Below are 26349 nucleotides of genomic sequence, written 5' to 3'. Positions count from 1 at the left end.
ATCACTCACTGAGTGTGAGAGATCCCTCTTGAGCTCACAGAAAAGAGCAGCAGGCAGAGGTGAGTAATCCAACAGAAGGTGAGCAGAAACGATGTATAAAGGTTTATTCTCTTTGCAACTTTGTGAAGTTTGACCAGATGAAAAAAACTGATTTCTCAGCAGGAAATCTCTGCTAAATGTTTCTTTATGTGAGAAATCTACAGCAACAGGAGAAATGTATTTGGAACACACTTTCTAAAAAAAAGGTACATTGCAAAAATCTTCTATGCGGAAAACAACTCCTGCAGGAAATGATTAGGGAACTTGTAGACATATAAGCCTACAGGAAGAATTCATCCGTCATTAGTGGCCCCATTAGCTCACAATAATACCCCCCCCTGATATTTCCAGCATGGGCTACTAGGACATCTGAGTGGTCTTCCTCAGGAGGGTTTCCGCCTTCAGCCCATTCAACTCTTAGTGAGCTGCTAAGATTCTACATGGACCATGCAAAACCCTCCAACCTCCTCATCCCACAGCACCACACAGGGCTACAGGATACTTGAGTCCATGATTGGGACTATGTGCTGATTGGCACTGTGGCGACTGCACACTACTGTGTTCTAGGAACCCTGCCCCTCTGACAGTGACACGGTGCCCATATCACCAGTACAGCTCTGCTGAGAGAGGCCTTGCACTGTACTGGTGTCTACATGGCATTCACATGCTAGTGTCTGCATGGTATGGCAAGCGTCAGCGGTCCATTGCATGCAGTTCCACTAAGGCACATTAGTGCTGCCCTCTTGTAACATGTCAGTGTACTCCTCCATTGCGCTGCGGTTCCACTACGGCGCATTAGTGCTGCCCTCTTCTAACATGTCAGTGTACTCCTCCATTGCACTGCGGTTCCACTAAGGCGCATTAGTACTGCCCTCTTGTAACATGTCAGTGTACTCCTGTGTTGCACTGCGGTTCCACTACGGCGCATTAGTGCTGCCCTCTTCTAACATGTCAGTGTACTCCTCCATTGCACTGCGGTTCCACTACGGCGCATTAGTACTGCCCTCTTCTAACATGTCAGTGTACTCCTCCATTGCACTGCGGTTCCACTAAGGCGCATTAGTGCTGCCCTCTTCTAACATGTCAGTGTACTCCTCCATTGCACTGCGGTTCCACTAAGGCGCATTAGTGCTGCCCTCTTCTAACATGTCAGTGTACTCCTCCATTGCACTGCGGTTACACTAAGGTGCATTAGTTCTGCCCTCTTCTGACATGTCAGCGCACTCCTCCATTGCACTGCCGTTCCACTAAGGCACATTAGTGCTGCCCTCTTCTGACATGTCAGTACACTCCTCCATTGCACTGCGGTTCCACTAAGGCGCATTAGTACTGCCCTCTTCTAACATGTCAGTGCACTCCTGTGTTGCACTGCGGTTCCACTAAGGCGCATTAGTGCTGCCCTCTTCTAACATGTCAGTGTACTCCTCCATTGCACTGCGGTTCCACTAAGGCGCATTAGTGCTGCCCTCTTCTAACATGTCAGTGTACTCCTCCATTGCACTGCGGTTCCACTAAGGCGCATTAGTGCTGCCCTCTTCTAACATGTCAGTGTACTCCTGTGTTGCACTGCGGTTCCACTAAGGCGCATTAGTGCTGCCCTCTTCTAACATGTCAGTGTACTCCTGTGTTGCACTGCGGTTCCACTAAGGCACATTAGTACTGCCCTCTTCTAACATGTCAGTGTACTCCTGTGTTGCACTGCGGTTCCACTAAGGTGCATTAGTACTGCCCTCTTGTAACATGTCAGAGCACTCCTCCATTGCACTGCGGTTCCACTAAGGTGCATTAGTACTGCCCTCTTGTGACATGTCAGCGCACTCCTCCATTGCACTGTGGTTCCACTAAGGTGCATTAGTGCTGCCCTCTTGTGACATGTCAGTGTACTCCTCCATTGCACTGCGGTTCCACTAAGGCGCATTAGTACTGCCCTCTTCTAACATGTTAGTACACTCCTCCATTGCACTGCGGTTCCACTACGGCGCATTAGTGCTGCCCTCTTCTAACATGTTAGTACACTCCTGTATTGCACTTAAGTTCCACTAAGGTTCATTAGTACTGCCCTCTTCTAACATGTCAGTACACTCCTCCATTGCACTGCGGTTCCACTAAGGCGCATTAGTACTGCCCTCTTCTAACATGTCAGTACACTCCTCCATTGCACTGCGGTTCCACTAAGGCGCATTAGTGATGCCCTCTTGTGACATGTCAGCGCACTCCTGTGTTGCACTGCGGTTCCACTAAGGCGCATTAGTACTGCCCTCTTCTAACATGTCAGTACACTCCTCCATTGCACTGTGGTTCCACTAAGGCGCATTAGTGCTGCCCTCTTGTGACATGTCAGCACACTCCTCCATTGCACTGCGGTTCCACTAAGGTGCATTAGTGCTGCCCTCTTGTGACATATCTGTGCACTCCTGCTTTGCACGTCTCATCTGTTGAGAAATGCTGGGATGGGTCACTTGCAACACTACTGAGATCAGCCTGGACTGACCTACAGCACATTATGTCATTCTGTTGCAATCTGTCACCCCCCTATCACAAAGTGCCATTTCTGTCCTCCGCTGCAACATATTGTACATAACTCAATCCCGGGAAATTTTGCCTAAGAGCAGGTGGTGGGTAGACTGCTGGCATTACCGTCTTCTAATAATAAGTACATTGTCAGCATCTGGCTGCACACATCTGTAGATATCTGGTTGCAGCACTAGTGAGTTCTATACTACCAGAAAAATGACATATCGCAGATGTTTTCATCACGTCTCAGATGAGGTGGCCACAGTTACTTTCTGCTTCACAATTTTAAATCAAGGATTAATAGTGCCACCCTCTCAATTTGTTGTATTGAAGGCAAGCCAGATGTGTGAAAAGCTTGTTTTGTAAACTTTTTTTCTGACATGTCAGTACACTCCTGTATTGCACTTCAGTTCCACTAAGGCGCATTAGTACTGCCCTCTTCTGACATGTCAGTACACTCCTGTATTGCACTTCAGTTCCACTAAGGCGCATTAGTTCTGCCCTCTTCTGACATGTCAGTACACTCCTGTATTGCACTTCAGTTCCACCAAGGCACATTAGTACTGCTCTCTTCTGACATGTCAATACACTCCTGTATTGCACTTCAGTTCCACTAAGGCGCATTAGTTCTGCCCTCTTCTGACATGTCAGTACACTGCTGTATTTCACTTCAGTTCCACTAAGGCGCATTAGTACTGCCCTCTTCTGACATGTCAGTACACTCCTGTATTGCACTTCAGTTTCACTAAGGTGCATTAGTACTGCCCTCTTCTGACATGTCAGTACACTGCTGTATTTCACTTCAGTTCCACTAAGGCGCATTAGTACTGCTCTCTTGTGACATGTCAGCGCACTCCTCCATTGTGCTGCGGTTACACTAAGGCGCATTAGTACTGCCCTCTTCTGACATGTCAGTACACTCCTGCATTGCACTTCAGTTTCACTAAGGCGCATTAGTACTGCCCTCTTGTGACATGTCAGTACACTCCTGTATTGCACTTCAGTTTCACTAAGGCGCAATAGTTCTGCCCTCTTCTGACATGTCAGTACACTCCTGTATTGCACTTCAGTTTCACTAAGGCGCATTAGTACTGCCCTCTTCTGACATGTCAGTACACTCCTGCATTGCACTTCAGTTTCACTAAGGCGCATTAGTACTGCCCTCTTGTGACATGTCAGCGCACTCCTCCATTGTGCTGCGATTACACTAAGGCGCATTAGTACTGCCCTCTTCTGACATGTCAGTGCAGTCCTGCATTGCACTGCGGTTCCACCGAGCACAATAGTAGTGCCCTTGTCTGACAAGTCAGTGTGCTCCTCCATTGCACTGCATTTCCACTAAGGCGCATTAGTTCTGTCCACTTGTAACATATCAGTACACTCCTGCAGTGCATGTCTGATCTGTTGAGAAATGCTGGGATGGGTCACTTGTGTGTCTTGCAATGCTAATGAGGTCTGTCTATAATGAACAACAGCATATGATGTCATTCTGCTGTAATCTGGCACCCCCCTATCACAAAGTGCCATTTCTGTCCTCAGCTGCAACATAGTGTACATAAATCAATCCCGGAAAACTATTCCTAGGAGCAGGTGGTGGGAAGACTGCTGGCATTACCCTGTTTTAATACAAATACATTGTCAGCACCTGGCTGCACACATCTGTAGTTATCTGGTTGCAGCACTAGTGAGTTCTATACTACCAGAAAAATGACATATCGCAGATGTTTTCATCATGTCTCAGATGAGGTGGCCACAGTTACTTTCTGCTTCACAAAGGATTAACAGCAATGAATTTGGTGTAGTGCACGCGAGCCAGATGTGCGAAAAGCTTGTTTTGTAGAATTATTTCTATAGCAGCTTTTGGCAGTCCTAAGTAGTAGAAAGAATACATGCTACCATTACCCACTTTTTTGTTACTCAATTCTTCAGTCTTAGAATATTGAAAGGAGGAGCTAGTCTAGCCAAAAATACAACTTGTGACATTTCTGCAACACAGACATCAGAAGCGAACACGACATCTGTGCTTTACTGCATTCGTGCTTAATATACTACATGCTGTAATGCAATAAAGCACCCTTTTATACTAGTGTATCATTGTTATGACACACCTGTCCTGACAAAATGGCTGCAATCTGATGGGGCAGAAGACTGCTGTTCTTGGGTGATGCTTGTCTTCATCTGTCCACAGGAATAATGTCAGAGCTGAGGGACTCACTAACAATGCAAACAAGATGTGTTCATTATCAAATACTGACAATAATTCCAGTAATGTTAGCTGCAGTCCACTTGCTTGCATTGTCACCCAAATCTGACTCTGCTTCATGAAGAGGTGGCCTGATGGTGAGAGCTTTGGAATGGGGGATGTGGGGGCCAGATGTACTATATTCTGGTCCTAATAAACTAGTAATTTGCGACCAGCATTTTTGCAACCACAAAAGAAATTTAATAATACACCTGTGAACTGAAATGATGGTTCATAAATTACGAATTGTAGTCAGTCACAATGAGACCAGAATGAGGTCGGCTGCAGATTGCAACACACTTTTATTGGAGACCCTCACAGGGATAGTGGCCTACTGGGGTCGGAAGAACACCTTATCCTTGGTTTCTTTCAATGCATTAAAAAAAAAAAAACTTATTTTTTTAAGCCACCGAAACGGAACTGTGTTTTGTTTAAGAGTTGGCAGTGGTCACTACCGGTCTTCAGCAAATGTATGTTTACATTCACAATGACAAGGGGTTCCAGGGGGCCCTTCCCCTTTTGTGGCTGCATTACCACCTCTTTTGAAGTGATGTAAAATATTTATGTTTTGCCACCAGATTTTAGTCAGAAAATATTGATACATAAGATGCCATGGCAGTATTTGGAAGAGACGCCTACAATCATGTTGTGTTATGTTATGTTATATATTTTTGTAGAGCGCTCAAATGCCCATGGGCGTCTTGGCACTAGACAGAGAGGAGCTTAGCGGGAGAACAACCATGTTTTCAGAAGCTTCCTGAAAATGATTTAAGTTAAAGTGCAATTCCACACTCCTATAATACACACACCATTCCACACACACATCCACACATGGCTGTGTAATTGATAGGTTGGAAATATGTATCATATTGTGAAGTTACTTATTTTTTGCATGCAAAGCATACACTTCTCATCCTTAAAATGTTTGGGTTGTATTACCCAACCAGCCAAACAAATCCATATATACTACAGGTTCACTTTGTGAGGGAATTATTTCCAAAATCCTACTGCTTGATTAAACTAGCATATAAAGAAAAACAATGAATCATGAACTTTTAGGATGCACATAGCAAAATATTAATTGTGCCGACAGACGGATGAAAGGTGAGGGGGACAGATGCACATAAATGAGACAGGGGAAAAAAATATATGCATTGTGGAGTGGCGATGGAAAAATAAGAGACAGAGAACCTAGAGGGGCGAGAAAGGCAGGTGGATGAGAGAGAACAACAAAGAGTGGGAGGAAGAGAAAGACATTCATGAGGAAGACAGGTATAACACATATACATTGTTGTGGAATTCTTAAGCTCAAATAAACATGTAGCTCTCCTGAAAGTGAGCAGTGGAATGACACACGTAAAGAGGCTATGCTCCAGGGGAGGGACAAACACATGCTGGACAAGGCAAGACATTGAATAAGATGAAAACAAATGAAAGTAACAATAATGCCAAACAATGCTAAGCATTTGACAGGCGTTGAAACCACTGCAAGATCTTGCTAAGCTGACTATAGGCATTTTTCAACCAGAGAGATTGTCATATCTGGTCTACTCAAACTATAGCAGTTATTTGTCAGGCAGCCTACAGAGCCAGAAGTGGGTTTTGTTTGTTGGAATACTGGGTCTTATGCTTGGAGCCATCTATTATTTCATTATGATCTGGACCCCATGGCAGTCTTTCACAGATGCCTTTCTCTGTGAACATGGTGACAGAAATTTGCTGAACCACAAACCATGGCCACAGCTGTTACTGCTATGTGGGCTATGCATTTTATCCAAAATCTAGTGTCAAGTTGCAAACTAATGCATTGAGCACCCTGTCTTGTTACAAAGGTTTACACTGCATCTCCATAACTCTTCACTCTCACATATGGTCCGTTGTAGACCTAGGCAGTACAGGTAAGTGGTTATTGTAAATCTGTATATCACCTTTATATGAAATCTTTATTTCTTTGCAAAGTTTAGACATACTGCTGTTGTTAATTGTTGTAGCTTTAGATGTTCAGTGTTCTAAGTTGTCTGTATTTACTGCATAAGTGATACATTATATTTCTCTGCCATCCTATGCAGGAATAAAAACTGGATAGCAGATCGGTCAAACCCGGCACCATGGGTCCCCGAATACTGATTTACTCACTGGTCATCGTGCTGTCCATCCTGGAAATGTCCCTTTCTGGCCCAGTTGCCATTTACAGTAAGTTATCTGACACAGGAGTCTGAATGTACCTCATGATAATCTGTGATTTCATGCAGTGACAGTGGTGATCATGACTCTATTGGACATTTCCTCCTCCTACAGCAAGAGGGTGGAAGGCCATTTCAGCTTCAGAACAGTCATATAAACAAGGGATCATGGGCTGGGTGGTCGAGTAATTATTTGTAAGTCCTCTAAATTTTGAGAAATCAATGCCACACTCCACACATGCTGTAGCTCTCTGCGTTAAGGATGTTTCCAAACTACAGTGAAATCAATTGTGCAATGGCTTTGTTTCCTTAAACACAAACCCCCAGAGCATTGGCAGTGACAGACACTTCTATTGGACATGGGAGGGTGTTTTATTTCAGGAGAACATATTGCAAAGCAGGCTCACACAATAACATGTCACTTTACTGTCTGCACATTGTGCACATCCTAAGATGGACATCAGTTTTGAAACTTGAATGTAGAAACATTTCCTATTCATATCCCCTTTGGGGCAGGCAGAGCACAAGGACCCAGGAAACATGAATTACTTCAAACATTATTAAGTATCATCCCAATGTTCACCGGAATGACACAATCTAGTTACTTCACAGTAAACATCATGGGCATCAGAGGTATGGCTAGAAGGTCAGGACCACCAGTAGGTAGTTCCTACCTCTAATTCAAAGATTACTCCCTGTGCCAGCTGCGAGTGTGAAGGTTTATATGCCATGTGGCCCAAGGTTGCACCTCTCCTGCTGGAGTACATAAAATTAGAAGGGTGCTCCAAACACCTCCACCTCCATCCACCCCTGCCTGAGGCCCTATCTGCATCGGTGTGTAGGTGCAATACTGACTTTGTACTGGTTCACATTTCTTTCCTCTTCCAGATTCTGAGCAACATTACCTTTACCTGAGTTTGTAAGAGATATATTCTTCCATAAATTGGAAATGTCTTAACTATCAGGTCATATGGTAATACTGATGTTCTGTATATACTCATTAATTTGGGCGTGTTTACTCCCAACGATGAACATTGGGGAGAGGATGTTGTCTGTCGGCTAGACTGCCGACTTTGCTGCTGGAAACCAGCATTCGAGCCTCGGGGTCGCATCCACATCCTGTGATTCTGGGCAAATCACTTAATCTCCTCGTGCCTGAATACGTAATGTATATACGGTGCTCATGTACAGCGCTCCAATACCTTCGGGTCGAGTTTGCGCTACATAAATATGCAACAAAAATAAAACATGACTCCTGCTCTTTGTGCCCTCTCATTCCTCCTGAATAAGAGGGTCTGCTTACCATCCCGCAGGATAAATGCACAAACTTGGTGTTAAATAAGAAAAAGCTTTTTTAATATCACCGCTAGATGGTGGAACAAGCTACCTTTTCAATTGAAGAACTCTACTGCTCTCCTGTCCTTTAGGAAAGGACTGAAGGCCTGGCTTTACACTCAGTAATTTTGAAAGTACTGGTTTCTGACATCACGCAGCTGCTTTGTGGGCTACCTCTGCAAGCGCCTAGACGCCCTCGGGTAGGAGTGCACTATATAAATATATAAATAAATTAAAAAAATACTTCTTCTGCTGCTAATGAACAGGGGCCTAGCACTCAAATGATGTATTGATGTTCCAGCAGGGTGAACTCCCGAAGAGTTTGCGTTCGGTAATTCGTCCCTCACACAGCACTATTATCAGTCTGAAATGACTACCTAGAGAAGGCCTTGTAAGAACGTAGATTGTGTCAGACAATATGATGCAGGTGTGATTGAAAGGTGATGCCACTGGCCCAAGTATTTCATTGTATGTATCTCCCCTGCTTGCACCAATTCTGTAAATGATGTTCAAGGGCCTTTTCAAATATGTCCACCTGCGCATTCATAGCCACGCACTTTATCTTTGTTGGGTTGTTGTCGGAGCCTAAAAGGTGTTCCTTTAATTAAACCTGAAAAAAAGAAAGTTGTGAGCACCTACCAGTCTCTCATTTGAAATCTTCCATATGCCTGCGTCCCGAGCAAGCTCTCTTAACACTTGCCTGAAATTTTATGTCTAACAACATGTTTACTCTTGGGTTTATACTCTGAAAGCTGCAGGCCCTGCAGGGGGCACGGAAAGTGGCCCATTTGAGCTCTGCTCAGGTAGTAGAATACGATAATTATCACAGTGGAATAGACCCCTCTGGAATCTGAACCCTGGTGCACCGATTAACTAATGACGCCCCCCCCCCCCCTACTGACACATGCTCTTGGGTGGGTCTAGATGAGCAGAGGAAACGTTATTCACTGGGCTGCTTCACTCACGCATCGGGCACAAACAGGACATTTAGGACCAGCACTTTCCTGCAGGTTTTCTCCAAGCTCAAATTTCAACTTCTTAAAAGAGGGCCAAACTTGTAATATTACAAGGTTGTAACAAATTGACTTATCAGAAACTTGTGCCTGGTAGTGTCTGTGAGCCCAGGGTACAGAGAACAGCTCCCCCATGGTAAAGTCATGGCTTGAGCCGCTGACAGAAACGCCACACATGGCTCTGTGTAAAACGGGAAGTGGATTGAAGAAGTTCTTAGGGGCATATCAGCAACAACCGGCGATAATTATCGCTAAGCGCACTTAGCGCTAGGATAATTATCGCCGGCTAGCGTGGATTTTTATCGCTGAGATAGCGTGCTATTAGCAACGCTTATATCAAAAGCGATAAAAATCCTAGCGCTAACTGCCTAACTTGAGATTATCGCTGGAAACCCAGCGATAATCTCACGCAATGTGGCATTAGCTTGTTGATAGGGCATCACAAACTTAGCCATGATATCCACCCTCCATAGGATATCATTGCTAAGTCAGTCCTGAAGCAGGCGTAAGGAAAGTAGCGATAACAGGGGTTATCGCTACTTTTCTTGCCGCTATGCTTCATAGCGTGGGTCTTGATGATAGCGACATTTCTCCTGTCATGTCAGGTCAGGAACGCCCACTTTGCATTTCATTAGAGATGCAAAGCTGAGCGTTACGAATTCCTACGCTAATGCAAGTTTTCACACGTTAGCGTGAGCTTGCTAATTAGGCAATAAAATTATTGCCGCTTTTCAGCCGAAAACGGCCACAAAAGCGACGATAATTCTATTGCCTCGCCTTGCTGATATGCCCCTTAATTACAAGCAGGACCTTGGTGCAGTCCTCTGCCCCACTGAACCCACCTCCTTTCAAGGTAGAAGATAGTGCCCTCTCTAGAGAGGGTACAACCCTCTAATCTAGAGCAGTTCCCAGACACACTCACTCCATCAGCGACTGTCGTTTAGAATGGCAGATCGGTCTGGTAATACCACTAACGTGGTTATGTAACCACACCCTACACATGTTGCATTAGCATTAGCATTATGTATTGTGACATTGCTCAATCCTCACCGTTATAATAATGCATTGGTCGAATGTAAAATCTCCCTTTTTGCCCAAACTAAAGGCCAAGTTTGCCAGTATTTTTTTTGCCTATATTTATTTAACTATTACAAAACCACATTTGCTGAATCACCTATGCACAGCATTTGCTGGTGCACCTATGGAAAGAACTTTACATCACAACGCATTAACCGTCCACAGCAGCTTCCCCTCCTATCACTCATTGGCTTCAAGGTTGTGTAGGGCCATGTCACCGCTGACCTGCCTTTACGCTATGTTTGGGCTGTAAAAATGCCATATACACACATCCCTACACATTCACAATTCTGATTCCTAGAATCGGATTGGTTGGCTTTCTTCCTTGCAAATATCATTGGCGAATACAGATTTCCAATCATTGAAACTTCCACAACAGCTAATTAAGAATTATTTACAAGTTGAAGTCCATTTTTTAGTAGGCCTACTTCCAAACTACAACCTGAGGTTATTACAGGCATTTAACCCCCCCCCCCCCCCCCCCCATGGGTAGTGTATCTTGCACGTTAATAGACTCCTCTCATGGGCAGAGATAAGCTTCCACCTCACGAGCAGGCAGGAAGTACACCCTCCTGTAACGGGGGTTCACAGCAAGAACTTTTATCGTTTAAAGCACTTTCCTCATGGAAAGATATAATACATACAATGAAATATGCAAAATGGCCAGTTGCTTCAAATTGCTCCAGGTGGAACCATAGGATTTTTTGGGCAGAAATCTGGACTGTTGTAGACTTTTATGAACCCTCCTATGATCCTTTGGGAATCCCAGAAATGTGGAATATTCACTCAAAATATAGGAATAATCTCAGAAGAGAAAATCTCCCCCTTTCAAAACCAAGACTTTGTGAATGTGACCTCTGCAGGCTCCTCCCACCATATTAATCGAAGGAGCCAATCACATTCCGTCTGATTACCTCCCATGATGCAAAGCGCTCTGGTAATGGCTTGTTAACAATCAGGGATGTCTTCTCGGAGCCATGGGACAAGAGTATTCTTGTCAGAATATTGAGTGACATAAATAGTGTGTCCCAAATATTCTCTACATGCACATATCCCCATTAGAGTTAATAATATAACATTTACCTTCAGTGGGAGTCTATTTTTAAAAATAATATGTCTGTGTACAACATTGTGAGATACAATCATTCAACAAAGTTTTGAGAGGCAATGCAGATGATATTAATACAACACATTCAATGACTTTGTCACACAAAATGAGTACTTGTGATTCTTTTTTTTTGGTCCACATCAATCTTCAGCTTTATTTTGTACGTTAAGCATTTCACCTAATGTCGGTGTTGTCTCCCAAAAACCTGCTCAATGACTGTATTGCACTGTATGGTCCATTGAGGTAGGCAGCAGGTCTTTTCTAATTCACTGTGCTGACGTCATCAGGCAATACAGCTGTGAATTCCCTGGCTCTTCTTTTAACCCTTAAGAGGAACATTGTCAGATGCCCTTTGTTTGCTTCCTGCCCTGTTTCTTCTAAATAAGGAAACATGTTCTTCCATCATTGGGTATTAATTATAATGTATTAATTGGATCACTGAAAATGCTCTTTGAATGGTTACACTCTTGACAGAACATGTAGCATGTTTTATATACATTATGTCGGCCCATGTTACAGATTGTAAATATGGGATTCTTTCACTTTCAGGGGCGGCTCCTCCGCTGAGGCGGAGGAGTATAGCCCCACTGCTCTCAGAGGAGGGAAAAGGAAAAATAACATTATAATAAAATAGCTATTATCATTTTAATTTTCATAGGGCAGGCGGGGCTGATGGCACAGGCAAGTAGTGGTTTGTGCACACTAAGGGGTATATTTACAAGAATTGCCACTAACTAGCGTTAGTGTTAGTAGCAGCAATTTTCATAGCGCTGCCTATCACTGAAGACTATCACCCTGTTACCAACGTTTGTACAATACGGCGCTACAGGGCAATAGTATCAGCTACTCACTAACACTAGCACTTTTCTACCCCTAGAGGCAAAAATAGCCTATAAGTCCACCATCAATGATAAAAATAAAATAAAAACAATGGAATGCAGAATGCAGCAGCCATGGACAAGTTCAGTACAGCTAAACAATCCGCAATCCCCGTAACAGCAAGGAATACCAGCCAGAGTCCCAGATGAAGACAAAATGCAGATTCAGGGCTCCATTTATGTAATGAGGCGCATCGCTGGGGAAAGCCAGTCATGTGTCACTTTACAGAGTTCTTTTCTTGTGACACCATGGCAGCCGAAGCCTGGAAGCCCAGAGTCTTAGACCCGGAGTGGGGGACAGTGGTGCTGTGTAGTTGTTGCGGCCTGACGGTGGAAGCGAGCCATGTCGGGATCAAGCCTGTGGGCCTTGGTGGTAGACATTGAGGCATCAGCGATTGGCCTTATCTGGTAGGTCGCTTGGAGACAAGTTGCTAACCTGTGTGGGAAGACCACCTGGTGCTCCTTGGAGCTGTGATCAGTAGAGATGCTTCTGCGCAACAACGTAGGGAGGGCTGCATCGCATAACACGCACCACCATTACACCAGGATGCTCGAAGGAGATTGCCAATGGTTCACCGCGCCTCTCTGCACCACAGGCCAGAGGATGTGATGCTGCCCAGATGCTGTGAAGGGTGAAGCAGGAGCACTGCAACTTCACTTCTAAGGAGGCCCTATTGCATCACCTGCATCAGGAGGTTCCCTAGTGTGCTTGGTGGTACTACTGAACCTAGGCTTGTGAAATCCAACCTGGTTGAGGCTCCTGCTGGGTGAGTCACAGATTCAGGGAGAGCGCAGCAGATTGAGCATCGGTGTTGGTGTCCAGGTAAGGAGAAGGTGGGTCAGGAAAAGGTGGGAAAGGGAGCAAAGGAGAGCTGGGGGTCATGTCCAGCCCAGGCCTAGCACTGGTGGGTGGCACACACTGTGCCCTGGGCAGTCCCCGGATACCACACAAGACAGGTCTGGTACACAACTAACTGGCTCAAGTTGCTTAGATTGGCCATTGTTGGCAGTGGGTGCCAAGGGCATGAGGGCCAGTTTGGGCCCAGGCCCTTCATATGCAGCTTGATCTGTCGCTACTCACTAGGGAACTGAGGAACATTGAATATGGTTGCCACAGTTAGCTCAGAAGAGGACACCGGATGGTGCTGCCTTTCCTCTCTCAAAAGTAGTGAGCTCTTGGTTGTACAAGGGACTATCCCTTAGTGGACCTCTCCTTTCCCACAGAGCAGTGCTGTCTGTTAGCTGCTTCTGCTGTCCCCATCTGCTGCTGCTGATTCCTCTGACCCAAAGGTCAGGGTTTGAGGCCCTCCTCCCCCAGCAGGCTCCTACCTGCACCTCACTGCCGAGGGTCCAGTGATAGAGCATCACTGCTCTGCTTCTTGACTGCCCTCCTGTTCCTCTTTTCTGCTGTTCCTGTCCCTCTTTCTGCTCTTCTCCATTGCTTTCTTTCTTTGGCTTTGATTTTTTTTCCTTACTTTGTTTGACTTTGTCTTTCATGTGGTTTTGTACAGTTCCATTTTCCATCTCCCCTCCCTCATTGATGCTGCAATCCCCCCAGCCCTGCCCTTCCAGTGTCCTTTTCCGCGTTTACCACTTCCCAGCTGTCTAGCCCCCCCACAGCACTACTTACTGGTAGCCGTTGTTCAGCCATGTGCAGCGGGTGTGCCACTGGTGCGCTGAATGTGTGCCAAAGGCAAGCTCATCTGCACTGCCTGCACATGAACTATGTCCAGTGCCAGGCACCCTCCTCACCCTTAACCCTGGAGTCCATGCCGCCTGCCATCTAGCATCAACAAAGAATACCATTGCACCATTTGCCTGCCAAAATTGAAAAACACCTTCTGCCACATCAACTCACCAGGGCCTCTCGCTGCCCAGCTGACCGACAGCTCTCCCGACCAGGCTCAACTTGATCCTCCTCAATGTGTGATCCCTCCAAAAACACACCACAGAAATCTGGACCAACCTTTGCTCCAGATCAGACATGACCATCATAATCCCAGATGGCTACAGCACCACCTGCATGGACCATCTTGACTGCCCAGGATGAGGCATTGCCATCATTTACAAAGGCACACTCTGACTGACAACGCACTTTAATGGCCCAAAAGCAACCATGGAACACTTCCACTTCCAGATCCGGACCAGGCCCAATACAATCCTCAGCAGGCACCCTCATCTACATGCCCCCTGCCCCTGACCCCCATTCACTGATGCTATTGTAGACCTCATCACACCCAGGCTCTCCCATCCACTGACTACATCCTACTTGGAGACTTCAACTTCCACCTGGACATCCCGAGTGACCAGAACACAAACACCCTCCTGGAGAACCTTGCCAACATCAGACTCAACCAGCTAGTCACCATACCAATCCGCATGCTAGACTCCGTCTCCTCTGCCAGCGGGAACATTCAACTACAGCCACACACCCAAACTCTCCTGTACCGGCCATCATTATATACATCCTGCCTTCACCATGCCCACTGTATACCACCACCATCATTTCCCCTCCCCGTCGCAGCTGGATCAAGGCCACAGGAGAATTTCTCGTCAACTCCCTCAGCACCACCACTCTGCCAACGCTAACAGATCCCAACATCATAGCGCACAACCTCCACCAATGGATGTCTAGCTGCACCAACACCCTGGCACCCCTCACGGAGAAAACCGGGTAAACAACACTTCAAGAAAGCCAACTGGTTCACTCCTGGTTCACTCCTTCCCTCCTCTAGTCCAGACGCACCTGCAGCTGTCTCGAGTAGAGATGGAGCCACAACATCAATCATCTCCACAACACAGTCATCCTAGCACCATAGCACAAGCATGCCTGTGTTGTTGCATTTCAGCCATTGTGCGCCATCATAGGGGAAAAAGACAGGGGGGCGTATTCCTGAGCTCCTTCTGACAGTTTAACGCCACTGGTGCTTTATTATCTTGACATACTTGGAACGTGAATCTTGGACCATGTTGCATCGTATTTACAAAGTAACGCATCTTGGCATATGCATGACCTTCTGAAGCGCTATGCTACATTATATAAAAAAAAATATTTACAACATAAATGTACTTATTTTATTTCCTACCCTATAACACCACACCAATAACAAAACACTTCAACATTTTTATTACATTTATTTAAATATTTGTTAACATGCAAATGTGCTTAATTTATATACATGCCTGAACAAAACTGTAATGAGAAACATATTAACATAATTAGTAATCAATTAAAAATATAATTAATAAAAATAACAAATACACATTAATTAACTACACAAATAATAACACTATATCCACAACACACACCTAAATTGCACTAGAAAATAATAAAACACAATTAAAAAGTATTTTAAAATATAAAACTATTAGTATTAACAGCTAATAATTAAATAATTACATTTAATTTAATACCCACCCTTTACCCCTTTACCTTTAAACAATACACACAAAAATAAACAATTACCCAACATAAATATCAAATAATTAACATTAATTAAAAACGATATATTAGTTAATCAAACACGAATTACTTACCATTCTTTACTCCTATAAACATCACAACACATACCTAAAATTAATTACACACTTACCATTATCAATTACCAATTAATGAGTACAAATTGATTAGCAACCGATTATTAATTCATCAATTAAAAATTAAATACTTCCCACCCTTCAAATCTATAAAAACCACAACACACTCCTGAAATTAATTACACAGTTAACAAAATTAACAACAAATTATTATTTCATAAATTAAAAAAAAATACTTCACACCCTTTACACCTCTAAACACCATAACACACACCTAAAATTAATTACACAATTACCATAATTAATTACCAATTAATTGATGAAATGTAATTAACAACCAAATATTAATTAATTAATAATAAATTACTTTACACATTTAACACTATAACATCTCAATTAAATAAATATTAATACATTATATTAATAAATATGAATAAATGACAAACAATAAATAAATGTGATATAATTAACTCCTTCTATGCCCATGACGAGATAGTCTCGTCATGGAGCGCGGTTGCGCTGTGCCCATGACGAGACTATCTCGTCATGGACCCCGCCCGCTAATGAAAGGCCCGGCACAGGAGGGGGAAAGGGCGGGGCACTCAAGGGGTTAAATTACTTCCCACCCTATTCTCCTATAAACCCACAACCCACTACTAAATTAAAAATGCTAAATTCAAATAAAAATACATTATTAACTTTAATATAAATAAATAAATTCCCTACCTTTTCCCCTTTGAACCAGATACGGAACTAAAAGCACAAAATAAACATAAAATAAAAAACTAATCAAACTTAAAACATATATTACAAATACAAACAATTCTTATACAAAAAACACACATCACATGCATATAAAATATATACTAAAATACATAACATTAATAAAAACAATATTAAACACTTCTAGATTTTGAAAGTCGATATTACATACCTTAAATCAATATTCTTGACCACAATGTTCTTGCTGTCAATGTTTCTGACCACAATATTTATGCTTCCATATTGGTGCCATTTGATATTTATGACTCAATATTCTGTCTCTGCAACCAAGAAGAAGTAGTGAATGCTCTTAAAATGAGTTCTGTTGGAAAGAAGCTCCGCAGTTGCACTTTGGAAAATAATCAATATCTAGGAATGCACAAAACCATTGTTTTTTATAGTTCAGCGCTAAAACATTTCAACATATACAATATTAGTGCTTCACTTACAAGAATTCAACATTTGACTTAAGAGGCTTTGTAAACACAAAGTAGCCCTGGTACTCATAATCTCCAAAGGAACATACACATTCAAGCAGTGATGAAGCCTGATGCCACTATATGGTGTCAAACAACCTCAGTGACTGCAATATATAAAAAGGTCCCAGAAACACAACTTCATGTAATATTCTTTACTATTTCCATTGTGGTGTATAAAATGTCTTCCAAAGTATACTCATTATTTCATAACAGTGAATGTTTCCTCCTTTTTCATGGAGGGCGTCTGAGGTACAAGTGTCCCCATACTTTTGTGTGGGTTGAATACCACAGATACCAACAGAATTATAAGATCCGGGGGAGTGCCACCTATCTCATCACTTTTACACAGTTCGGCTTTTGAAACCTCCATGTGAAAGTTGAGGAAAAATGAGGGATTACCAGCAAAATCCAACCCGAAAATACTGACTCTCATTGTAATTCCTTATTTCTTAATGAACCCTAAGGTTCCAATTAATTACTGTTGGAAAGTGGATTATTAGTGGTGATAAGTACTGACTTGCCACTAGTAATAAGGCCACAATAAGAGGGTCAGTCACGGTCTCAATAAATGATTATCTTGCTCAACCCTTGGAAAATGGGAAGATCAGGAAGGCGTATTTTAGGAGACAGATTTGTAAAGCATTTGAAAACACGAATGCACTTAATAGGTAAGACACAATGAAAAAGCAACACCAGTTTATTAAAATAGGGTATATTTTTATGAAGGAATAGAAATCAAAATGACAAAACTCCAATGTAGGGACCCATAGATATGAGTTGTGAAAGATTGAAATTGAAACTAGCGCTTGGAAGCAAATAGCATTCAAAAGGTTGGGTCTGGGACTGCAACTACCAAAATGCACCTGTTCAGCTTATTGAGCTTCTTACAAAGGTTGCTCCATACTTCCTAATCTTCTTCTAGAAGGTCTCCTTGATGGTTCAAAGTATCCAAAATGCCAATCTAAGGGTCTGGAATCTCCTAGATGGTTCATTGGACGTGTGAACTACAATTCCCACAATTCACCTGGCCAAATCTTTGAAAGTCCACTGGTCGCACTCCAGGATTGGAACTCTTGGTGGAGATGATGCAGGTGGGATCTGGTAACCTGTAGCTTGCAGTGAGTGTACTGTTTAATCCTTTTTAAAGCAAGGCAAAGGCTATAGTACCAGATTGTGCAGCAGGTGCCGTCTTCAGAGTTCAATCCCATGTGGTGCCGTTCCAGAATCCAGAAGTGAAGTCCTTCTTTTCCTAGAAGCAGATCTTAGGCGCTATGGAACTCTTCTATATTCATCCCGTTTTCCTGGGCATCAAGCGGGATGGGTTGACCAATGGGTCACAGGGTGCCACAGGTCATGTGGCATATTCTTGTCCCAGAAAGCACTATTCTCTCAAAATCCAAAATGGGGAAAGTCTCTCCAGAGGAGTTGGATCAGGCTTACCCAACCTACTGGTGTGGTTATTTTTTCGAAACACTCTACTTCCACACTTCTCCCAAATCAAATTACAGGGTTCCTGTGTGGGTGGGTTGGCAGTATGTGGGGGTCATTCTTCCTTTGAAGACCAGTCTGGCTAGCTTTCACCCCCTTCCTGCCTTCTGCTCTATACTTTTTACTTGTTTGCCCATAGGAAACTCATTGTTTCTGTAGCAGGGCTTTTCACACCTCATTAGAGAAGCCTGGTCAGCCTTGGCACAGGCTGGCCAACAAGGAGAGAGCAGCTGAAAGGCTGGATTTTGGCTCACAGAAAAGAAAGTGTAATAACATTTTCTCTCATAGCTATTAGATCTCTACCAGTGGCAAGTTGTTGGATATATCTTAACTATTAATTTGATACCCTGAACTATATTTTGTCATGGCTCCTTTCAAAAATACTACAATGTTAGCCTACGGAACCAGTCACTACAATGAGGAAAAGCCAAATTGGCAGCTTTTTTCCTCATCAGGGCTTATAAAACATATCTTATATTGTCCCTGTGTAAAGTTACAAGGCACCCTACCGCTGGGGCACCTAGGAGAGACCTTAGGGGTGACACATATGTAACAATAAGGAATTTTAATACTTTGGAAGTACCTTAAAATCCAAAGTTGTCATTTCCAATGGAGTATTTGTAAACAATGTACAACTAGCCCAGAACAAAAGTCAACTCCTTTATGCAATGGCATAATTTTCTTTATGTTTTGCTTTAGGAAATCACATACCTGACACCCCACAAATGTAACTGACACCCCAAAATTAGTGGGGTGTTTCTTTATCCTTCTCATCCTGGAAGGGAATTTATTCTTGCCTCTGAAAAGAGAAAATCTCCAAACAATGTAAGGATTGAAAAGGGTCAGAGGAGTTCCGGCATTGGCCACAATCTTAGATATATATGGACATTAACAAACTTTCAATCAAATTACCATGTACTTTTTTCACAAAGTACAGGCCCTGGGTCTGCTTAGCGGAGCCCAGGGCTCAATCATAGTCAGAAAACCAGCACCTAGTAGTCAAAATGGGGGCAATAAGTGGGGGCGCACTGTAAACAGGTCCAGATTTCTCACAATTACGGACGGCATTTTTATCACCATCTGAGTTACTGTCACACTTTTATCATTTACTTTGGGTCTACCAGCCCGTTTTCTGGACATTTCATTATGAGAGCCTATAATGTATTGAATGTGATACGACTTTAAGTTTCAATCCCTACACTTGGAGTTCTGCTGAAGCTGATGTATTTCAGACAATCCTTATAGCTGTGTGTCAGATCTAGTATTATCCTCTGATGCTCTGGAATGTATTGTGTGCAGAGTATCCTGTACTATGTCTGGTAGATACATGTCTGGTATCACTATGTAAATGTATAGTATGTCCATGTCTTGTATCAGTAGGTACATATGCAGTATTTCCATGTCTGATACCACCAGGTACATGTGTCTTATGCCCATGTCGGGTATCACCATGTACATGTGCAGTATGTCCATGGCTAGTTTCACTAGGTACATAAGTAGTATTTCCATGTCTGGTATCACCAGGTACATGTGTACTATGCCCATGTCTGGTATTACTAGGTAAATATGTAGTATGTTCATGTCTGATTGTAGTATGTCCATGTCTGGTATCACTAGGTGCATGTGTAGTATGTCCATGTCTGATTTCACCAGGTATATGTATCTTATGTCCATGTCCGGTACCACCAGGTACATGTGAAGTATATCCATGTCTGGTATCACTAGGTACATGTGTAGTATGTCCATGTCTGATTTCACCAGGTACATGTATCTTATGTCCATGTCTGGTACCACCAGGTACATGTGAATTATATCCATGTCCGGTATCACTAGGTACATGTGTAGTATGTCCATGTATGATTTCACCAGGTACATGTGTAGTATATCCATGGCTGGCATCACCAGGTAAATGGGTAGTATGTCCATGTCGGGTGTCACTTGGTACATATGTAGCATCTCTATTTCTGGTATCACTAGGTCCATATGTGCTATGTCCATATCTTATGTCACTAGGTGCCGTGTTAACATATATTTTGGTATAATCAGAATATATACCTGATTTGCTTCATGTAAATCTACATGCAGAGAATTACACTTTTGCACATGGACAGAATGTCTTCCTTCTTAAGGTCAAAAAACTTTGAACTAGATGACCTGGGCCCCTTTGCAGTTTCCCGGGCATAATTGAGGTGAACCTTTGTGCATTTCTAATTGCTCCTGTGAGTTATTTCCAATGGAGTATTTGTAAACAATGTACATCTAGCCCAGGACAAAAGTCAACTTCTTTATGGAATGGCATAGTTTGCTTTATGTAGTTGCCTTAGGAAATCACTTACCTGACACCCCACAAATTTACCTGACACCCCAAAATTATTAGGGGGGTTTCTTTATCCTTCTCATCCTGGAAGGGAATTTATTCTTGCGTCTGAAAAGAAAAAATCTCCAAACAATTTGGGGATTGAAAAGGGTCAGAGGAGTTCAGGCATTGGCCACAATCTTAGATGTATATGGACATTAACACACTTTCAATTTTGACCAAGCCTTGAACCTCTCACTCCCCACTCCTGCAAAACATCGCACCATCATGGGGCAAAATCACAAGATATTAAAAAGATTTATGCAACAACGTCAACTTTTGTGAAATTAGTGACCTGCAAATCATGATACTATGCTCCTAAATCCTTTTTCCGAGTTGCAAATGGTTTTGGAAATTGGGGTCAGTATGTCTACTCTGCCTCTGTATGTTTATTATATGTGGTATTTCTATATCTAGTATGCCTGTATGGACTGGTATGTTTTCCTTGTCTACTTTGTATCTGTTTACTCCTAGTATGGCCATGTCTACACGTACAGTTAACAATTTGTGACACTATAATGACTTCAGAGTTTACAATTTCCTAGAAGCAGCAACTCACTGTCACTGCTAAAATGACGTATGCCTGGGCTACTCTTACTTTTCCCAGTAGTCCTGTGTTTTAGTCATGCCATACACAATCATGTAATAAGGCATCAAAGCGAGAGCAGTCACTGGACACAATGGGACCTCGTATCACCCGGAAAGAATGCACACTCTGCCATCTCCATTATTCCATGTAAGACTAATTGATCACTCTAGATAGTTATGTTATATTAGAACATTGGAATGTGGAGCACTCCAATGTAGACAATGGAGTGCTCCCTGCTTCTACGGGCCGGAAAAGGCCCGCAGAGCAACATTCCAATGTTTTACAAAAGCCTCTCGAAGCTCGAGGGGATTTAAACCCCTCAAGCTTCGAGAAGCCTTTGTTTAATTTTTTAGAACATTCTGCCCTCTAGTGGCAGAATGTTCTAATAGCCTTATAGCCCTTCGTAGCAGGCTATACCGCTATTAAAGTCCCGCTGCTTTTGTTAAAGTCCCTTGCCTTCGGCTCGGGCCTTTAACGCTGCAGTGGGCCTTTAATAGCCGGTATAGCCCGCTACGGCGGGCTATAAGGCTATATTAAAGATATCTCCCAATCGCCCGTGGTTTCTAACAGATATGGTTAGATTTGTCCCAAATGAGGATCTTTCGAAATGGGAAGCTGGGCCTTGCTCCTGCTGCCCTAAAGTGACGTCTGGTTTTGTGAGTGAGATTAGCTCAGCAGCAGGAGCTAAAGCTAAAATATATTGGGGTTACATGTCAGAATGAATGTGTTCACCCCTCCAACTGAGCAAATATCCCTCTAGATTGTTGTTGTTAGCACTTAAAATCTCTCATTCCCATAACTTTATTCATGACACTTTTTTCTGAATCTGTTTTCTCCAGGGCGTAAGAGGGAAGTCGACTGTAAGTCTTCAGCTAAGAATCTGAAGGAGGCCGTGAAGAGCGTCACCTCACCCCAGCGCGTGAGGGAGGATGCTGAGATGATGATGAAGCCCTACGCCAGCTGGGAAGAGTTCCTGATGCCCGCCCCCATCTCCATCGCCATTCTGGGAGAGCTGGCCGCCATTTCAACAGCCGCAGGGGACTTCTCGATCAACCTGAATCCACCAGCAAGTGGTTTCAAGCACATGCAATACCCAGACTCCTTTGCTGCCTCCCTAATGCAGGTCTGCAATAAAGCCTGGAATTCCTTCAACACAGCAAATAAAAATATGGATCAGATCAGGCTCCTCACAGGTGCCATGCCAAATGACATCACACAATTAATCAAGCTTCTGTTCGAGCCCACTGCCACTGTTAATGCCATGCTCCCACAGCAACTCAGCTCCATTCTCAAGACGTCCACGGAATGCACATCCTTGTCTCAGGCTGTAGAGACAAGCTTTAATGGCACCATTCAATTAGTTCACGAGGTGCTGGAAGCTTGTCTGAACTCCAAGAAGGGCTACGAGCAGAAGTTGGGCGATATAGAGGCTGCCCTGGGACAGCACGCCTTAAGAGAAGCATCTGCAAAACGTGCTGTGGAATCGGCAGAGGGCTTCAGGAAGAGGACTGAGAAAGAGCTAGACGACGCTTCGCAAGCCTACAAGGATGCCGTGAAGAACGTGCCCTCTGCGTGGGAAACCATGGCTGCTAATTTCGTGGGCGGCCTTCTTGACACACTGTCTTCCTCTGCAAACACAGTGATCAACAAGGAGCTTGGCACAAATCTTCCTGTTGGTGGGGGGACGGGTGCCGTTGATGTGAAGGAGGTAAAGACCGATCAGGCGACTAAGACAATCTGCTCCAAGTCTAACCAGGTTACGGCTATCGCAGACAACCTTCAGAAAGTCATAGACAGCAATAGCCAAACCATTAACATGAAGGTCATCTATGATTCAAAAGAGAATAAAGTGACGACAGACTATCCAAAAGGTCTGGCATTGAGATTGAAAGAGGCTATAGCGGAGGAAGCTGAGTGTACAGCACAAATGAAAATGGATGCTGTTCTACAAGCTGTTGTTGACCTGTGTGAAGACTTGAAACGAATTGCATTGGCTGAGAAACCAGATGAGGGTCAGCAGAAATTAATTGTTCAAAGGGTAAGCTCAGTAGTTGGCAGGGCAATACAAGTTGATTCATATTGTAAAAAGGCGACTAATGCTCAACCTCTGAAGCCAACCCCACCGAACGCGGCCCGCGCTGAGGGCCCCGTCAGCATAGGCACTTATTCTGCACAAATGGCACAGGCACGAGTGGAACAAACCACACTGCAATTAAAAAATGCTCAGGTACTGTACAAGGAGGCCATGGAGAAGGTCCAAAAAGAAAATCAGGAACTAACAGAGATCCTCGTTAAAATGAAAGGCCTTTCACTGGAGAAGATTGATTTTGACACAGCCAAAAAGATGCTCATTAAAGGCCTGGATTGCCTGGGGAGGGTGAAAAAGCAGTGGGAGAAAATGATCCTCTTCTTCCAGATGATATCCAACCTCATTAAGTCCTGCCTGGATAAAAATGTCAATGAGTTAGTGGCGAGTGTCAGATCAGTGCAGACCATTCCCAACTATTCCGCTGACAAGTATGTGAAGGACATGCTGTACAACCGAGCGTTTTCATGCAGCAGCGTCTCCCAGCTAGTCAACATGATCGCGTCTACCTACTGCGAGGTGTCCCAGCGCTACCTGATGGACCGCGTGAGCACTCTAGGGAGACTGATCACCATGAACCCCTCAAACCCACAGTTCAAGGTGGAGCTTGAGGCGTTACGTAGTGGTTGTCAAGAGGCTCAAGATTCAATCCAATCCTTGGTGATATCAAAAAAACAAGACTTTGACCTGAGTATTGAGGCGAGAGTTGAAGCGATCAATTGCCAGCTGGGCGCCGCCATCCCGGGCATGTCAGCAGAAGAAAAGGCGCGCATCAGTGAGGAGGTAAATTCAGGGGCAAATGAGTATATCTAGAAACAGCTATCTTTTCCTGAGAGGGCCAACATATCCTATTTCAGTCCTGTTTACTCCCCTAAGCTTTCCTTAGACAATAATCAATTGCATTCAGTGGGTGGAAGATGCTTCCATTCCAAGGGTGTGGGTGACGGGCACGTCACATGTCTCGCTCTAGAGTGCTGCTGTCCATTGGTTGGAAATGAGGCCTCCTCTGCCATTCTTTAGAAATGTATCTACACTCAGATACCAAGCAATGCTAGCTCACTTATGTGCACTGCCATGCCAGATACCTTTGTGCATAAACTCAAGGTCATGTCAAATGCCTCTGCCTTGAAATCAAAGCGCTCTTGAGTATCTCAGTCCAGGAATTCAAGGGTGTGTCAAATATACCACTCGAGAATGAAACTGCCGCAACATGCGCCTGGGCTTTACATTTTATAGATGTGCATCAGTTGCTGTTTTGGAGTCTCCGATATTCTGACCTTTGAACTCAAAGTACCTCTGAATCCCATGCCTTGGTTTCCCCAAGAATTCATGATTTAAAACTCCCCTGCTTGAGCACATGCCCCTGTGTAGTAGATGGGTCCTGATCGAGCCCTCTGCAGTTCTAATGTGTTGGTTAGGAGTCAGACTTTGTACTTTGGGTATGAGCTAAACAGGGCACAGACTTCCCAGATGCTGCCCACGGACAAGAATGTTATTATTGTTCAGAAATTAGCTAACAGATGCACACCAATGTCTTTGTTTTGTATCCTAATTCATGCATGTGCTTTGTTTCTCGCCATTGTAATCTGTAACACAATAAAGTTTGCTGCTTGTGACATATATTCAGTTTTCACTTCCGTTTCTTTGATAGGTAAGTTTTGTTATTTGCACACGTGTAGCCACATAATTATGCAGTTTAAACATTTAGCGCTTGTTTATTTTGAGGCACCAGGGATTGCATGTTAAACAAATTTCAAGAGAACCAAATTTCAAGAGAACCAAAATGATTCCATGTAGGGTAATCATGCAGAATTACCCAAAGATTCTACGAGATGATGTGAAATGATGCCACAGATGCCCCCTCGCTCATAGGTAACTCACAGTACATCTCTTAGTGTCTCATCTGTGGACCATCATACCTATGGGACGCCAGCCCTCTGTAAGCCACTGCCCTAAAGTTTCCACTCATGCAGTTACCACGAACCTGGCACCGGACAAAGGAACACATACTTTACTCTGCGTCAAGGGGCATTCCAAGAGTGGCACATTGGTTTCCCAGTCCACCGCCTATCTACTAACAATAGCAGACAAGGCTTTGGGCCACAACAATCACGCATCTTTTGCCGCTGGCGTTGAAAAAGAGCAATGCTTTTACTTCACTTAACGTCTCCCATTTGGCATGTGTGCAGCAAAATAGAGCACACATCCAAGGTAGGAAACGTTTTAAAGTTAGACTAAGCACAGTGGTTTCTACTGGAAGAGCACCCTTTTGGCACAAAAGCTATACTAGGCATGATGCCGACACCCTTGCACAGGGGTGCGGAAGTGTGTCAGCGGCATAGGGCTGTCCGACGCTGCGCGAGACCTGGTCAGAGCCATATATTAGGAGATATGAAACTATCCTGCTCTCTCCCTCACACACCATGCAGCGCAGCACATTCGGATGCTGTGCTGTGTAGTGTGATGTTTGTAAATGAGTCCCTTACAATTAAATCTCTCCCTAGGAACCCTTGCGCCATTGGTTCAGCTCTTGATATGTAAGATAATGGGTAGCAGGCATTCCGCATTATATGGCTTTCTACCCCATCCCTACTATTGTGGGCTTATGCTCATCCTTATTTCCTCCTCCTACACATTCTTTATATAGTTAGTTTCATGAGAGC

At 43.7% G+C, this 26349-nt stretch overlaps 1 protein-coding gene across 1 annotated transcript; it reads left to right on the top strand.

Moving 5' to 3' along the window:
- Positions 1 to 25306, top strand: LOC146863728 (uncharacterized). The gene is made up of 3 exons (XM_085627886.1): positions 1 to 59; positions 6865 to 6988; positions 22440 to 25306. Exons 2-3 carry the CDS (start codon positions 6904 to 6906, stop codon positions 24497 to 24499), a joined length of 2145 nt encoding a protein of 714 aa, XP_085484012.1. The 5' UTR covers positions 1 to 59; positions 6865 to 6903; the 3' UTR covers positions 24500 to 25306.
- Positions 25307 to 26349: the final 1043 nt, after the last annotated feature.

Source organism: Triturus cristatus, chromosome 2_1, assembly GCF_964204655.1.
Source record: "Triturus cristatus chromosome 2_1, aTriCri1.1, whole genome shotgun sequence".
Classification (NCBI taxonomy): Eukaryota; Metazoa; Chordata; class Amphibia; order Caudata; family Salamandridae; genus Triturus; species Triturus cristatus.
Note: the sequence above shows the minus strand (reverse complement) of the source record. Positions and strands in the feature narration are given on the sequence as shown.